At 45.2% G+C, this 18,642-nt stretch overlaps 1 protein-coding gene across 4 annotated transcripts in view; it reads right to left on the bottom strand.

Annotated features, from left to right (window-relative positions):
- Positions 1-18,642, bottom strand: part of CLHC1 (clathrin heavy chain linker domain containing 1) — a 65,855-nt gene that overhangs the window by 39,373 nt on the left and 7,840 nt on the right. For 3 of the 4 annotated variants that reach the window (XM_068232549.1, XM_068232550.1, XM_068232552.1), the window contains 4 exons: positions 14,878-15,065; positions 12,931-13,070; positions 10,304-10,505; positions 6,071-6,186 (listed from right to left, as the gene is read on the bottom strand). In XM_068232549.1, coding sequence (XP_068088650.1) covers positions 6,071-6,186; positions 10,304-10,505; positions 12,931-13,070; positions 14,878-15,065 — 646 coding nt within the window. The remainder of the gene's footprint in view (positions 1-6,070; positions 6,187-10,303; positions 10,506-12,930; positions 13,071-14,877; positions 15,066-18,642) is intronic. The other variant, XM_068232551.1, reaches the window with a different exon arrangement.

Raw genomic sequence — 18,642 nt, 5'->3', positions numbered from 1 at the left:
CTCCCTCCTGTCTTTCTTAGCGGAACTAAGCCTGATACACCCTTTCAATTATGATTGGCCAATCATTGACCAATTTTACCACCTGCCTTCATGTAGTATAAGGGATACCTACATAATCTGCTCATAGTGTGCAATATCTGCTGCCCAGCCTCATACTACATGACGCAGGTGGTAAAATTGGTCAGTGATTGGCCAACCATAATTGAAAGTGTGTGCCAGGCTTTAGCCCTCATCTCAAAAGTGGATGTGTTAGAGGATTTAAATCATGTATAATCCAGGGAGTGGGACCGAGTTGGTTTGCTGAGACAGTGTGTTGGTTGGGTGTGGAGAGGAATCGTGACGATTCCTCTCCACACGGTGCACCTGACCCAACCAACACAATATGGTAGGGACATTAGACTATTACTATGGTAGGGATTAGAGTGTGAGCTCCTCTGCGGACAGTCAGTGACATGACTATGTGATCTGTAATGTGCTGCAGAAGATGTCAGTGCTATATAAATACATAATAATAATAATATGGTAGGACTTTAGGCTATGACTATGGTAGGATAAGAGTGTGAGCTCCTCTGAGGACAGTCAGTGACATGACTAATATATTCTGTAAAGTGCTGCAGAAGATGTCAGTGCTATATAAATACATAATAATAATATGGTAGGACATTAGACTAGGACTATGGTAGGGATTAGATTGTGAGCCCCTCTGAGGACAGTCAGTGACATGACTATGTACTCTGTAATGTGCTGCAGGAGATGTCAGTGCTATATAAATACATCATAATAATATGGTAGGACATTGGACTGTAACTATGGTAGGATTAGATTATGAGGACAGTCAGTGACATGACTATGCAGGGGTAGCTCTAGAAACTTTTAAGTGACAGTGCTATGTAGATACCTATGCACACGTAGCAAAAAAATCTGCATGCCCACACACTGGAAAGTGGCTGTGACCATACAATAGAAAGTGCCCATGGTCATATTTGGTCATGGACAGGCCCAAATGTACTTTAGAGAAGTAGCAATGTTATTCATAGAGTGAGCCCGCCCAGAACAACAAGTATCCTTAGAAGTGACTGGAGCACTGGAATTTACTGTACTGTGTTTACTAAAAACGAACCTTCCCATAATGTATCCACACCATACAATTTTTTGGCAGATTTACTTGCCAGATCGATTATTTCCAGCATGTCCGATCTGAAGATCGATCGATTTTCTGGGTGATTTTCTGATCGATTTCCATAGAAGTAAATATTCAGAAAATCAATCGATCTTCAGATCGGACATGCCGGAAATAATCGATCTGGTAGGTAAATCTGCCAAAAAATTGTATGGTGTGGATACAACATAAGGGAGGTTCATAATGATGTGTGCCGCTGGGTAGAGCACCATTACTTACCTACAGCCCATACAACATATTCAATCTTCTCCACCTGATCACCAGGTTCTATCAGCCTTTATAATTCCTGGCATAGTTACATGCATGCCACAATGCATGCTGGGAGATGAGGTCCCTGGATGCGAGTACAACACTGTACTTGCATCCATGGACTACATCCCCCAGCATGCATTGCGGCACACATGTGCATGACTGCCAAGAATTACAAAGTGAGCAGAAGCTGCCGGTCGCGTGGAGAAGATGGTGCATATTGTATTGGCCGGCGTACAAAGATCTACATTAGGGCTAATGTCCCCTGAAAATATAGAATGTAGATGTGGTAAATATGGCAATTGTTAAAGAACACCTGTAATATCATTAAAAAAAATTAACTTACCTGGGGCTTCTAAACAGCCCCCTGCAATCGCCGTGTGCCTGCATCGGGACAAAACGATCCTCAGGTCCCCCGCCGTGGCTCACTTTTGTTTTTCCGGTCAGGCGCCGCCACTGTGCTTGTGCGGCCTTGGCCACGGGCTTCCTGACTCCCGCTCACATAGCCGAGAGCATCCGCCACAGTATGAGAAAACCTTGTACTGCACCTCTGCAGGACACTCCCGGGGACCTGAGTGGGAGTGAGGTCGTGTGCAGCCAGGAACGCACAAGCGCAGTGGCCACGCCTGACCGGAAAAAACTAAAGTGAGCCGCGGCGGGGGACCCGAGGATCATTTTGTCCCGATGCGGGCACACGGTGATTGCAGGGGGATGGTAGAAGCCCCAGGTAAGTTATTATTTTTTAATTATATTACAGGTTTCCTAAATGCCATTAGCAGCAATGAGCCAGGACGTAGTACCAAAGAAAAAAAAATACACATATCCATACAGGAAAACAAGGGGCTGTCCTGCAGCAAATAAAACAAGTAACCAGCAGGGAAAGGGTGTAAATTTACACACGGGCAGCATCAGCAATAAATCTGCCAAGCTGAGGAGAGCAGAGAAGGAATGAATAGCCAGGCAGAGGGAAGAAGAAAGTCAGGAGATAAAGGAATGTGAGCCGATAGCTTACCAGGCTGACTGCAGACACACGGAGGACACGGTAACCAAGGGGAGGGGGATGGAGAGAGTCAGGCTCCCCTCCTCGGCTGCCTCTGCCATCACTTCTGCTTACAGAGAACTCCTCGGCTCTCAGTCCGCGCAGGCTGCTCAGCACTCCCTCCTGACAGGCTTGCTCAGGCTCCACAGTGACGTCACGTAGAGCACGCAGCACGCTGGATGTATCAACAGGAACAGCACCATGGGGGAGGGAGCCTGAGGGGGAGAACAGCCTGTAGCCTTAGAAGTATTATTGTAATAGATCAGGCGTCTCCCCCTCTGCTCTTGTGGAACAGTCCAAATAACCGGCTGGATACATTGGGTATCATTCATAAAGAGGCTGTCGGTAAGGGGAATCAGTGCGGGAAAACACCGCTGGCGGTGTTTTAGACTTCTGGGTGGGCATTCATAAAAAAGTATCCATGTGCGGAAGCACTGCGGAGATTCCCCGAACTAGGCTGGCGATAGGCAGGCGGTAGGCAGGTGGAGACACGGAAGCTGCAGAGTTGATACATTTCTCCGTGTTCCGTTCTGCTGCAGCTGCCTGGGAGGTCTGTGTGTCTCCATTCACTTGCATTGGTATCGCCACATCAGAGGGAGCGGGACTTCCCGACCTGACACCGCTTGCGGTGTTCTTCATGAATGAACATTTTGCTACATTTGTTCCGATAATCACCGCACAAGGCGGTGATTTATCACTCTGCTCGTTAGTGTCATTTTTTCATGCGGAAAGAGCCTTTATGAATGCTGACTTTGCCGAGTGGTCGGTAAAGTCAGCTGTTTTTAGCATTTCCGCATGCGGAAATGCTTTATGAATGATAGCCATTGCCAGTAAAAACATTTTTCCGGCAGCGGAGAGATACCGGTCGGGTGGCAACCCTAGCCTGGTGTCGCCCCTCCACTTCCTGCCGCCTGAGGAACCCGCCTCACCCCGCCTCATGGGCGGGCCGGCCCTGACACCAGTTTCCAGAGACCCAGATTATAAGGTCTGAGCGTATGACTGGTCACAGAAATGATCAATCCTCCTTTATGATCACTATCAGATTTTAAAGTGTCAGCTGTCCTCCTTCATACAGTAAAGATGCTCTCAGCATAAAAACAATAATAACCAGAGCAGATCTAAGTGTTCTTCGTTTAAAACATTCACTTTTATTGTGCACTAGTGACCTAAGCCCATTGAAAAACGGGCTCTAAGTCTGTAAACGCCACGCGCAGACCCGCCCTCCGCGCGGACCCCCACACGCACGCTGCTGCGCATGCCTCCGTTCGCCCGACCGGTTTAGCTATTGCGTCATCAGGGTGATGAAACAGCCAAAGTGTATGATATATGATAGATTCCCTGGACACGGGTCCCATTTTCCATATTGAGATCTATCTTAGATCTCAAATGGTTAATATGCAGTATAGAAGGGTTTATCATTGTACATGAGAGGTGAGGCATTATTATTGTTTGATATCTCCTCACATCATACTGTGTTGTGAGGGTTGCTTTTGTTGTGCAATGCACTTCATTTTAATTGTCTTTAAATTGTCTTAGCGTTTGAATAAAGATGATTTGTGTACATTAAATTGGTGGTGCAGACTATTCCTATCCAGGATTTCTGTCTCTCAAAGTTTATTGCGTCATCAGGGTGATGACGCAATAGCGAAACCGGATCGGGCGAACAGATGGCGGATGGGAGGACGGCTCCCCACTCATATACATAAAGCAAAATTTCTTCTGAGGGTCCCTGTCACAAGGGCCCTTATGTGAGTATTGGATTTGTTTTAATGCACAATAAAAGTGAATGTTTTAAACAAAGAACACTTAGATCTGCTCTGGTTATTATTGTTTTTATGCTGGGAGCATCTTTGCTGTATGAAGGAGGACAGCTGACGCTTTGAAATCTGATGGTGATCATAAAGGAGGATTGATCATTACTGTGATCAGTCATACGCTTAGACCTTATAATTTGGATCTCTTTGGAAACTGGTAAGCCTGCACTTTGAATGGTGTTTGGTGATGGAGTGACAGTTTGAAGTACCATACAGCGCTGAAGATTTTCTGGTTGTATCATGATGGAATCTATCTGAGGACTTTTACTTCTGGGCAGCTAATGGGACTTATTTGCATTATTTTGCACGGATATAAACCTATATCATTTCTATATTCTAGGGCCTGGGGGGAGTCTAGGGGCTGGTGGATGCTAGCTCCCACCAAATCTTACTAAAAAAAGCCAGGTGACCATCAGCGGGGGGCAAGAACTGCCATCTTGCCTAAGGGGTCTCCTGTGGGGTGACTGTGTGCAGGTGACGTCAAGACGCCAGTTAACGTCAGACGTTAACTGACGAAGGAGAGGATTAATCCTAATCTTAACATTTCTACATTGCTTTTCTCCAGTCGGACTCAAATCGCTCAAGAGCTGCATTATAGCTCCATTAGAAGATAATGGAGCAACTGGAGAGGACGGCAAGGGAGTCCATAAACCTCATGGGGCTGGAGGAAGCCCCAGGTGAGTATAAATACACCCCTGATGGCCATCTCAAGTTTACTTTAAAGCGGATCCAAGATGAAAAACTAACTATAACAAGTAACCTGTCTATATTTCCTATATAAAGGTTAGATAGTTTACACAGCATATCTAGCTGCTAACAGCTTCAACAGTTTATGATTATTTATTCCTGTGATACAATGAGAGCAGACATGTTCTGTTTGTCACATTGTCACAGGCTGAGGGCTGGAGATGCTTTCAGCTTGCCTGTGTGTAAATTCAGCCCCCTCTCCTCCTCCTCCCCTCTGCCTCTGAAATCAATGGCTAGTAACCTCCTCCTCCTGCTCAGACTGAGCTCCCATAAGCCTTTGCTACAGTGCCAAGGCACAAAAGGAGCTGTGGGCGAGGCTTGTTTAGTTTATAGGAAATTGGAGTATTAAAACAAAACAAAAAAAGTATTTGACTTGAGGAATGCCCTATAAACTATATGTAAGGAACACAATTATGCAATGAGTAAAAGTTTATTTCGGATCCACTTTAAGGTGAAACATTTTGTGCAACTATAGGTCAAAATCTGTCTCCTAAGCATTCATTTAAAGTACTTCTGAACTAGCTGTAAAATAACATTTGTTAAATGTTTTATTAGCTGTGTTGTGATATAAATCACAGCACTTTCCTTCCCCTTTAATGACCCCGGCCAAAATCGCTGTATGTGGGTAAGAGGCCTTAGGGCTCTTTCACATTAGGGCAGACTTTGTGCGTTAACGCAAACGGCAGCCGTTTGCGTTAACCAAGGTAAGATGAAAGTCCATAGACTTTCATTTTACCTTTCACACTCGACGCTGCGTTTCGATGCGTTGCGGTTCCGACGCACCCGGGCGCAGTTTTTCCTCCAACGCACCCACGAGCCGGTGTTTTCCGTCGGGTTTAATTACCAGCTACCGCCGCTGATTGCGTCGCACCGCAGATACCCGACGACACGCCGCAGGCAGACAACGCGTGCAGGAGAACGGCTCCTGTTCGCGTTGTCTGATGTGAAAGAGCCCTTACAGAATCATGTGATGAGTGTTGACATAAAAAGTCATCACACACTTTAACACACTAAGAATTTTTAAAGAATCAACAGCGATACCTTTTGTTTCCCGTTGTTTCTTTATTACTTCTGCTAATGACTCATAGAGATCAATGCTTTTATCAGATTTTGCCCAAGCTGATATTGCATCTGCAATCACTCTCTTCTTCCTGAAACTAGAGGAAATGGGAAAAGGTATTTAATCATAGAAACAATGATGCACTATGTCATACAACACTGCAAATTAATGACCAAAACCAACCATTTAGAAAGTGGAATAAACTAATTACTAATCTGTTTGAGGTCACATCATCATTAGTGCAGCAGGTAAACTGTCTATTTTACAGCTGTCTCCCTCAGCCACGCACAATACAGTATAATAATATGGTAGGACATCATGCTGGGTACACATGCAATTTCACATCTGATTGACCGACCGGCAATGGGATCGATCAGGAGCAGTTTCGATACAGATAATAATGAGGACAGCCGACATTGATAATAAAAAGGAAAGTGAAGCATTCACAGAGCAGGAGCACAGGGCTGTGCTCATTCCTAGCTCTGTGCTTTATTTAAGTTCCCAGAGCTGCTCCATGCTTTGTACACATGCTGCTGCTACATCCAAAGTCAACTGTAGTAGGGAAAGAAAGGGGGCAGTGCTGTGAGCTGCAGGAAACCTGCAGATATTCTAGTGTCTCAACTTGTGCCTGCAGACACTGCACCGGCCCTGGTCTGAGGGGGATTCTGGGCAGCTTTAAACGCCCCCCTTCCCCCTGTGCGTTTGCCTATATAACTGTAAACAATTGAGGAATTCAGAGAAGCTAGACATAAGCATGTAAGTTAAAGAGAGTTTGAAGCGAGAATAAATCTCGCTTCAGACCTCATAGATAGCAGGGGCATGTGTGCCCCTGCTAAACCGCCGCTATCCCGCGGCTTAACGGGGGTCCCTTCACCCCAAATCCCCTCAGTGCAGCTGGGGAGCGCTTCCTGGTTGGGGCAGGGATAACCGCCGCAGCCCTGCCCCACGCGCATCTGTCAGCGCGTATCTCCGCCTCTCCCCCGCCCCTCTCAGTCTTCCTTCACTGAGAGGGGCGGGGGAGAGGCGGCGATGCGCCGCTGATAGACGCGACTGTAGGCAGGGCTGCAGCCGTTAGCCCTGCCTCCAGGAAGAGTAAATATACGAACAATTTTACGACCAACGATTGCGGGGGTGGGTTTGGGGGTGAAGGGACCCCCGTTTAGCGGCACGATAGCGGCGGTTTAGCAGGGGCACACGTGCCCCTGCTAACTATCAGCTCTGAAGCGAGATTTATTCTCGCTTCAGAGTCTCTTTAAGGTCTTAAAAAAATGGATTTCTTGGCTCCACGCACTCTAGGGGCTCGTTCACATCTAGGCTATTAGTGATACCCGCTAATCCCCGAAGTGCTAGTGCAATATTAAGTATATAGCAGTGATCTCACTGCCGCCGATCGTGGCAATCGCAAACACGTTACACGCAGCATTTTTTTGGCGATTCAGGAGCAATCGTGATTAGCATGCTATAGAAATGATAATCGCGATCGCTCATCAAACGCAAATTTGTACAGTAATTTTGCTGCAATATATGTGGTAAAATCACCCGTGCAAAACGATAGCGCTAAGCGCTAGAATTTTGCCTTTTTCAAATGTGAATGGGCCCTCAAAGTGATGCTGTTAGGATTTGTAATCAACTGTTGCACCTGGAACACACACCAGGATCCTATTGCCATAATCAACTTTTGCACCTGGAACCCACACCAGGATCATGGGGCATAATCAACTGTTGCACCTGGAACCCACACCAGGATCATAGGGCATAATCAACTGTTGCACCTGGAACCCACACCAGGATCCTATGGGCCATAATCAACTTTTGCACCTGGAACCCACACCAGGATCATGGGGCATAATCAACAGTTGCACCTGGAACCCACACCAGGATCATGGGGCATAATCAACTGTTGCACCTGGAACCCACACCAGGATCCTATGGGCCATAATCAACTGCTGCACCTGGAACCCACACCAGGATACTATCGGCCATAGACTGTGATCGAGACAATAGCAGTGGCGCAGCAATAGGAGATGCACAGGCTGGGACTGCACCGGGGCCCCTGAACACAAGGACCCTCCTCCTGTCATAGCACCAGCTCTTTATTGGTGCTGGAGTGGTAATGATCACCTATATGTGCTTTGCATAGGGGTGACCATTAACAAGCTATTCTGCCTCTTTCACACAGTGGCTGCCCTTCCTCAGAAAGCAGGTTTTTGGTGGCGTATAAAGGAGGGAGGAGACACAAAGGAGTGGTGCACAGAGTGGGCAGGGTGAGAGCGGCGAGAACAATGCTTCTGTCAGCAATCACCCTGGCAGGTGGGCTCTGCCGAGGCAAAGAGGGAGTTTGGGGGTCGCTGTACACATGCTAGATCCTTGGCAGAGGCAGCCCTGACCGGCCGCATACCTATAGTTATACCGCTGAGAGATTTGGGCGCAGAGTAAAGCCAAAAAACATCTGACCCTACTCCTGCAAAAGTCCCGGCTGCGTTAATTACTATTACCCCCCTCCAGGTCAACATGGATATTGGGGAAACATGTAATTCAGTTGCCAGCTACGCTGTTTTTAAAGTAATTTGGGCTCAGTCTTTTGGCAGCGCCCAAATTACTGTCTGAGCACTGCTATAGCTGTAATTCCTATTAAGGCCTATGGTGGCGCCGGCTGCAACGAAATCTCAAACGCTGTTTTTACAGCACTCAAGTCCTGCCCAACCACTGCAACTAGGTACCGACTAGCGTGTGTATTGTATTCGGTTTACCCAAGCAAGCTTTTGTAATACAGGAAGATGTTAGCGCTGCCATCTGCTGGTTATTTTATATAATGGTAAAGGTTTTAAATTGTGTATACAAAATATTGAATTAAAATAGTTTCTTCGCATATTTCAATATATGTTCCCCGCTTTTGGCATATTATTGTGCAGAGATGTAGAGGTATTTCCCTGTGCCCTACGCCAACACATTCACCCAAACCAGACTCATTTACAATACTTTCTCAGAGCTGCTGAAAGCTTTCACTAACAGTCCTGGGCACAAAAACTGGAATATTCCTTTGTATTTGAGCATAAAACAACATATTTCTTTATATTAAGGCGGGATTTACACTTAGATGCGTTGTGTTGGGTTGTGTCAAATTAAGTTGCATGCTGTTGCGTCTCATTTGTTAATGAGAACCCGAGGTGGGTTTGAAGAATATTATCTGCATACAGAGGCTGGATCTGCCTATACAGCCCAGCCTCTGTTGCTATCCCAAACCCCCCTAAGGTCCCCCTGCACTCTGCAATCCCTTATAAATCACAGCCACGCTGCTGACAAACAGCTTGTCAGAGCTGGCTGTGTTTATCTCTATAGTGTCAGTCTGCTGCTCTCCCCGCCTCCTGCAGAACTCCAGTCCCCGCCTGCATATCTTCCCTCCCTGCTGATTGGAGGGAAAGGACAGGGGCAGGGACCGGAGCTATGCAGGAGGTGGGGGAGCAGCTGAGACTCACACTACAGATGTAAACACAGCCTCACAGCATGGCTGTGATTTATGAGGGATTGCAGAGTGCAGGGGGACCTTAGTGGGGTTTGGGATAGCAACAGAGGCTGGGCTGTATAGGCAGATCCAGCCTCTGTATGCTGATAACATTCTTTAAACACACCTCGGGTTCTCTTTAAATAAGATGTGACGCAACTCAACTCACTAAACTCAACGCAGTGCATTAAAGAGGAACTGTAACCAAGGACATAACATCATCCCAATCAGTAGCTGATACCTCTTTTCCCACGGGAAATCTAATCCTTTTCTCCAAATAGATCATACGGGACAGGACGGGGGGGGGGGGGGGGGGGAGTGGTTGCTGTTCCTTGTTGCATTGTGGGAAATAAAAGCTGTTTCTTAGTATCAAGCAACCAGTATCTTCCTCTGTGCATATGTATTTCCATAAAGAAGCAAACTTTTAGCCTATTGCATTGTTAGGGGGTGTGGTTATAGAAAATGGCAGTTGGTGCTGTCTAGTTTTTTCATGTCTGCCAGTAGTAAAGATGATTATGTGCAAGCTCATTGTGGATCTAACAATATTAACAAATTAAATGGCGAAATATTAATAATTTCTTGATCTCCTATTTTTGAACATTTCACTTTGCAATATATTGATTTATTTTTCCCCTTTTCACAAAAGTTCCTCTTTAAGTGTAAATAGGGCCTAAAACAAAATCCTACTCATGGAATTATACAATATATTTACCTGTCCATCAGTGTCTCATTGATTAGTTCAGCTTCTTCTCTCTCCTGCAGAGCAAGGCTGAGCTTCAGGTCCAGTTCCTGTTTCCTCTGGACGGGGACATACTTGGTATTTATACTGTTAAGTAACTCTTGCTTCTTGCCAACTAAATGCTGCTGGTACTTTTCAAGAGCAGCAAAGTCAAGAGAATCTTCTACAGACATGCCTGGAAAATGGAACCAGTAAGCATACCGGTGAAAAGAGCAGACAGCCTACCAAGATTGCTCCTCACATAGAACTATGGAAGGGGAAAAGAGCTGTGGAATATGTCATCATATAAATGTAATAATAACACTAATGTATAATAACACTAATAAAATGTCAGATCAGAAAATAACAGGTTTTTCTAAACTGATGTGTATGTAGTTTAAAGGATACCCGAGGTGACATGTGACATGATGACATAGACATGGGTATGTACAGTGCCTAGCACACAAATAACTATGCTGTGTTCCTTTTTTTTCTTTCTCTGCCCGAAAGAGTTAAACATCAGGTATGTAAGTGGCAGTTCCTGTCAAGACTGGGTCAGACTATAGTGTGACCTTTACTGATAAGAAATTACAACTATAAAACACTTTCCTAGCTGAGAATGGCTTCTAAGAGCAGGGAAGAGATAAAAAGGGTCAATAGTTCATAGATTTTAGCTCTGGCATACTTCAATGAATGTGTCATTTTGAGTAAAAACAAAAAAACTTAAAGTATATTTCAATATAAAATAAAACTGTGGAATATCTTAAAAATTCATTTTAGGAGAAGGAAGATTTATACAATTGTTTATTTAATAAGTTTATTTTCCCCTCAGGTGTCCTTTAAAACACACCTGACCCTAGGCAAAGCTACCTAAGGTACACACAGACGGGTATGTTCATGCTGGATCCACATTCCTCTGTGCATTTTCCATTGATTCCACTCCTTGTTCCTCCCGACCCCTGTAATCACTGTTTGAAAAAATTGACTTTTGGCTAAAGCCAAATTTTCTGACAGGAAGAGGCAGGCATGTTCCCTCCTATCACCCTCTCTTTTCTGCCTCAGTCACTCCTTTTAGCCTCTCTAGCGATATGATTACTTCTGGATTTTAGGGTCTAAAAGTGGTTTCAAAAGCTTTTAGACCCTGAAAGCAGGAAAGAAAATCATACCACTAGATAGATCTGCGGCAGCCCTGCATGTAACTAGAGTGGCGTTCTATCGCCATGAGACAAACGGCGATCTTACCAGAGGGACTAAGAGCCTCTGAGGACTGGAAGAAGAATGGCTGCTAGTATCTGGATCCTGGGGGAAGGGGAGTTACAAACGCCAGCTGCGTGCAGGCTCTGCATATATCTCCTGGCGGCTACCCTGAGCCAGGATCGGGGTTACCGCTGTGAACTCTGGATTTCCGTCCTGAGCCTGACTCGGGGTTACCGCTAAGGAAATGGAGGGGCGAGGGAACACCACAGCAAGTCTGCCTTTTCCTGTCTGAAATTTTGACTTTAGCCAAAAGTCATATTTTTCAAGGAGTGGTTGCGGAGACTGGGGGAACGAGAAGAGGCATGGACAACACAGTAGTGAACGGGTAATGAGTCCTTTGCACCCCTGTAACTGTTGACATACACTCAAACTCCAACATAAGTATTAAAATACTGGTACATATAGTTTTAGAGACATGGTTGAGGTGCAGATGGAAGGTAGAATCAGCACCCAAAACCACGACAGTACCATGGCAACTTTCTCTGCCTTCTGTCTCCTCTGTACCAGCTCACCAAGCTGAGGGCCTGCCTGGCAGACAGCATTTCAAAGTGATTTCCTGTTGCATCAGGTTTCCTTGTACGAATTAGGATTTGGGTAGAGCAAACAGCTCAGCCATAGAACTAAAGCATTTTGGATAGCAGCGTAGTGGTTGCACTCTCGCCTTGCTGCACTAGGTCCTCGATTTGCAACCCGGCCAGGGCTCTATTTGCATGGAGTTTGTATGTTCTACCCGTGTCAGCGTAGGTTTCCTCTGGGCACCCCGTTTTCCTCCCACATCCCCAAAACACACAAATAAGTTATTTGACTTCTATGACCCTAGACTACGATACATACACTACACAATACATACATAGACATATGACTACGGTAGGGATTAGATTGTGAGCCCGTCTGAGGGACAGTTAATTGTCAAGACAACATACTCCGTACAGCGCTGCGTAATATGTCAGCGCTATATAAATACTAAAAAAAAATAATAATAATAGCAGAATAAAGAGTTCACTTGCAAAATGAACACTGATGATTATCAATAAGCTTTCATCTCTGCTGTTGCTGATTGCAAACTGAGTTCCTTTTGATTAGTGTATAATCTGTGGAACTCTGGTGTAATATGGCAGTTGGCTGATGGTGTAATGGTTAAGGGCTCTGCCTCTGACACAGGAGACCAGGGTTCGAATCTCGGCTCTGCCTGTTCAGTAAGCCAGCACTAATTCAGTAGGAGACCTTTGGCAAGTCTCCCTTACACTGCTACTGCCAATAGAGCGCGCCCTAGTGGCTGCTGCTCTGCTCTGGCGCTTTGAGTCCGCAAGGAGAAAAGCGCAATATAAATGTTATTTGTCTTGTCTTGTCTTGGTGATTCGTACCTGGGATTGGAGCAGAGGGGTTTACTGCTTTCTGTGCAGGTGCTTTCTCCTCCACTAGAGGGCTCTTCGTTCTCCTTCTATCACGCAGTTTGTGTAATTCATGTTCAATTCTCTCAGAGTCCTTGTTAATTATTTCAATCCTAAAACAAAATACAGACATACAGGGACAGTTTTACAATGGCAACACTGTGCCTTAACCACCCTGGCGTTCTGATTAAATCGCCAGGGTGGCTGCGGGAGGGTTTTTTTTTAATAAAAAAAAAACTATTTCATGCAGCCAACTGAAAGTTGGCTGCATGAAAGCCCACTAGAGGGCGCTCCGGAGGCGATCTTCCGATCACCTCCGGCGCCCATAATAAACAAGGAAGGCCGCAATGAGCGGCCTTCCTTGTTTTGCTTATATCGTCGCCATAGCGACGAGCGGAGTGACGTCATCGACGTCAGCCGACGTCCTGACGTCAGCCGCCTCCGATCCAGCCCTTAGCGCTGGCCGGAACTTTTTGTTCCGGCTGCGCAGGGCTCAGGCGGCTAGGGGGGCCCTCTTTCGCCGCTGCTCGCGGCGAATCGCCGCAGAGCGGCGGCGATCAGGCAGCACACGCGGCTGGCAAAGTGCCGGCTGCGTGTGCTGCTTTTTATTTGATAAAAATCGGCCCAGCAGGGCCTGAGCGGCGACCTCCGGCGGTGTTGGACGAGCTGAGCTCGTCCAGACCGCTCAGGTGGTTAAATCATCAGAGACCAGTAGAGAATATGGGCTTGATTCACTAAACTGTGCTAAGGCCTCGTTCACATAATACGCGCTTCCGTGCGCATTTGGAAGCACGTATAATGTGCTGGAACGCAAGAACGGCAGAAGGGCATAGACAACCCTTCTACTGTTCACATCTACTGCGCTGCATAGCAGTACGATGCGCTTGCGTACTGCTGCTTGCATTTTGCCCGCAAGCGCAGAGCTGATCCTATCACTGTCAATGGATGGGATCAGCTGCGCAGCGGGGCAGATGGCGTGCGATCGTACGCGTTGCGTTCCGATCGTACGGCCATCTGCGCTGAAGAGATGTGAACGAGGCCTTCCTCTTAGCATGGTCGCGCTAGCGTTTTTGCTTGCGTTTTCACACGCAATCACAAATTTCTGTGTGAAAACATGCATGAAAACGTGCGCAAAAAATGCTAGCGCAGCCGTGCTATGAGTTAGCACGGTTTAGTGAATCAAGCCCTATGGGTCTGTCCAATTAATGTTTCCCTGGGCTGGAGATCAAGGCCGGCTATAGGTCAAATGTGGCCCCAGGCAAATATGAACAAGTGGAGTCTCACATTTTAATTTTGTACTGAGGATAAAGTACAGCTTCGAATGGCACTTTATCCTCAGTACAAAATTAAAATGACTTGTGTCGCCACTACATGTTGTCCACATTACGGAAACAGAGGCAGCGTGGAAGTTTGGGTGCCCCAGATGGGTCCAGCATGGGGTTGATTCCCTAAAGGTAATAGCGCAAGCAACCCCCCGTTACGCGCGCTAATAAATCTTCGCAACGTAACTTTCTGTCTCTGCACGCTATGCACGCTAGTGGCAGCGTAGCGTTTGTAACTAAACAACGGCCATAGTGATGTATCCCTAGCACGATAGTTCACTAGCAGGGCAGCTACTATGTTAATTAACAGTGTTACTATGTTAATTACATAGTAACTATGTTAATTAACATAGAAGCGGCCGCGCTAATGAAATATCACAGTAGAGATTTATCACTATGGCACGGCTTTTGTAAGCAGCGGTTGTTGTCTAGTTACAAATGCTACGCTGTTTATGGAAGAAAGGGGCTGCTGTACATGGATGATACACATGGAAGAAGGAGCTGCACATGGCGTGGGAGGGACACTGCTGAACAAACAAAGAGTATAATTCCAGCTTTGGGGGTGAGTATAGTACTGATAGACTTGAGCTGCCATCACCTCTCCTCCAGCTCTGCTGCCCTCTTCCTGTAATACATGAGCGTGGTGGGCTCAGAGGCAAGACTTTTCAGCTTGGCCTGAAGGTGATTGGTGTCTATTTCCCCCTGCTTGATGGCCTCAATAAACTCATCATATTCTTGCTTGATTGCAGTAAGAATGTTCTTATAGTCTGTGCTATATTCAATCACCTGGAAAAACAATGATTGTATAAAAAGAACAATAGTTTAAAACCACTAAATCATTTTTGAGGGATTAAAGCCCAACTAAATCCAAAGTTAAAAAAAAGACAAATCCAAACACCAATCAGGCTTAGATGGGCAATCCAATTTCCTCCCACATCCCAACAACATACAGATAAGTTAACTGGTTTCGCAATAAAATTGGCCGTAGACTAAATGGACTTGGTAGGGATTAGATTGTGAGCCCCGTTGAGGGATAGTTAGTGACAAGACAATAAGGATGACAAGACAATAGAGCGGTGGACAAGGTGCATTCTTCATATACCAAATGTGTTTGATACAGCAGCCCGTTTTCTCTCCAGAAAGCAATCAAGTGTGACCTTGTGACACACAGAGTAGGAAGAACAATAGATGCCAGACTAAGTTTGTCAGAATTTCTAAAATGATAGCAGAAATTATGGAGAAGATGAGTGCTGCAGTACCCTGTGCTCATACTGCCGGTGAAATAAATAATTCCATTACAAAATGTGATGTTAACAAATAGAAGAAAGATCAAGAAACAATGTATATAAACACAGACACAACATAGGAAGACACTGCTTGCTTGGCAGTTGATTTCTCGTGCGATAGGGAGTATCAGCTACTGACTGGGATAAAGTTCAATCCTTGGTTACAGTTACTCTTTGAGAAATATCATGAGGTGTAGGCAGTAACAAAGGTGGGAAATTGACAATGCAGCCCACTCCTCCAGTATTATTAGGAGGTGACAGTTCTGTGACAAAGTAGCCAAGGGAAGGGCCCTGTATCCGACCTCTATTCCTATACTACTGTAGCCATCTTATCAACAGCGTTCTGTATATGTAACTCCTCAGCGCTGAAAATACATACCAGAATTTTGTATCATCTGGAAAATGAAAATGTTAAGCTTGCAATGTTAAGCTTGCAATGTTAAGTTTACACTGGCTGTATTGTGGCGCAATTCTGTTACCACAAAGATGCTCTGCAGTTTTCAATCTGCCTCAAAACTTTCTCCCAGTAAGAGAATCCGTAGGCTGGATTCACACTTGTCTGTTTTCCTGCGTGTTTTCTGCATAGGAAACCTGAGAACCAATGTTAATCAATTGGCTGGTTCACACTTGATTTTGTTTACATCAGGGCTGTGGTACAAAAATCATCCGACTCCAACTCCGACTCCTCAGTTTATGAAAACTCCAGAAGATCCGCACACTTTATGAACCAAGTTCAATGTTTATTCAAGCATAGCGGCACAGTTCTATTCCATCAACCAACGATTCATTTCGGGGCCCCGTGGGGTCCCCTTTGTCAAGGTAGCAAACACAGAATGGTGAGGTCCTCAGTTTATGTAATCACTCTCACTCCAGGCACCCAAAATTGCTCTGACTCCTCGACTCTGCAGCCCTGGTTTACATGCAGAAAAACAACTGACAGCAATGCAGTACTGTCAGACAACTCGCACAGAAAACCGATAGACAAGTGTGAATCCAACCACATCTCTAGGTTTTGCTGCCATCTTGTGCGCCAACAGGAAGCAGCAGCAGGTGAAAAAAATTGAACAAGTGAATCTGCCATGAAGCTACATGCCAGCATGAAAAACCTGAAAAAAGTATGACTCAAACTAAGTTTATAAAACAATGATGAAAAACAGCCCACTCAGAAGATACCTACATTGCAAACTGCGTGTCTAACTTACCAGCACTGGATCATCATCAGAGCGGAGCAGAGGTAATAATGCAAAATAACAATAATAACAATTAAATTGAGGACCCTATTTATAAAATAAAATATAAAAATGTATAAAATTGTGTCACAGGGTCAAAATAAGTTTACTTAGATGTTATTTCTTAAAGATATACTGCCCAATAAAGTTCAGTGACTGTAATACATAGTAGGTGTTATTCCACTGGGTGAGAGGCTTAGGCCTCCAATCACCATATTATCACAGGGATTTAAAGCATACCTCAATTGACATGTGACATAAAGAGATAAACATGCTTACATATTGTACTGGTCCACTAATAACTTGTCTGAGGTCTCTTTTTATTTTTTCCATTGCAAGGGTGTGAAGTGTGGCCAGGGTATGACTGGAAGTATGGCCACGGTATGAATGGAGATGTAGCTAGGGTATGACTGGACAAATGGCCAGAATATGACTGGAAATATGGTCACAATATGACTGTAAGTATGGGCAGGGTAAAACCGTAAGTATGGCCAGGGTATGATTGACAGTAAGGCCAGGGTATGACTGGAGCGGTAGCTAGGGAATGACTGGATGCATGGCCAGGATATGACTGTAAATATAGTCACTGTATGACTGGAGATATGGCCAGAGTATAACTAGAGGTTTAGTTAGGGTATGACTACACTAGGTGTGACTAGCAGTGGGGCCAGTGTATGACTGGAGGTGTGGTCAGGGTATGACTAGAAATGGGGCCAGTGTATGACTGGAGGTGTGGTCAGGGTATAACTGAAGTGGGGCCAGTGTATGACTGGAAGTGTGGCCAGTGTATGATTGGAGATAAGACTATGGTATGCAGGGCCGAGACAAGGTTCTCCAGCACTAGAGGCAAAAAACCCAAAGTGCGCTCCCCCCAGACTGTGCCAGTATTAGGCAGACCCCCCAGTACAATAGGCTGATGTGCTCTCATACATTATTAGGCAGCCCACCTCCCCAGTATAATAGCCAGATTCTCTCCCTCCCAGTATCGAAGTCAGATGTCCACCACCCTCCCTACCCCCCCAGTATTGTAGTCAGATGTCCCCCTCCCTCTCTACCCCCCCAGTATTGTAGTCAGATGTCCCCCACCCTCCCTACCCCCCCAGTATTGTAGTCAGATGTGCCCCTTCCTCTCTAAACCCCCCCCCCAGTATTGTGGTCAGATGTCCCCCTCCCTCTCTAACCCCTAGAGATGAGCGTAATGACCTAATTACGATTTTGCGAAATTTCGCGTAATTAGTGTAATTACGATTATGGCCGTAAGTACATAATCGTAATGAAGAAGGATTTCGCGAAATTTCGCGTAAGCGTAATTTTCGCGTAATTTTCGCATTACAGTCGTATCATGCCGTAATTTCGCATTAAACGCTACCGTAATTTCGCGTTAAACCATAACGCTCCGTATAATATAAAAAAGCCGCCGACTTTAAGGGTTAATAGCAAAGCCCCCTTAAATGCTAAGAGCCTCAAATTTGGAGAATATATTAAGGAGATCAGGAGGAATAAGAGGAAAATTTTTTTTTTCAAAAAGACCTTATAGTTTTTGAGAAAATCGATGTTAAAGTTTCAAAGGAAAAATGTAAACATTTAAAAACCCGCCGACTTTAACGGTTAATAGCAAAGCCTGCTTAAAGTTTAGGAACACCAAATTCCCAGGGTATATTAAGGGGATCAGTAGGAATAAGAGGAAAAAAACATTTTTCAAAAAGACCTTATAGTTTTTGAGAAAATCGATTTTTAAGTTTCAAGGGCGAAAATGTCTTTTAAATGCGGAAAATGTCAGTTTTTTTTGCACAGGTAACAATAGTGTATTATTTTCATAGATTCCCCCAAGTGGGAAGAGTTTTACTT

The sequence above is a fragment of the Hyperolius riggenbachi genome, chromosome 4 (genome assembly GCF_040937935.1).
Source record: "Hyperolius riggenbachi isolate aHypRig1 chromosome 4, aHypRig1.pri, whole genome shotgun sequence".
NCBI lineage: Eukaryota > Metazoa > Chordata > Amphibia > Anura > Hyperoliidae > Hyperolius > Hyperolius riggenbachi.
The sequence above is the reverse complement of the archived record's forward strand: the minus strand, read 5'-3'. Positions and strand labels throughout refer to the sequence as shown.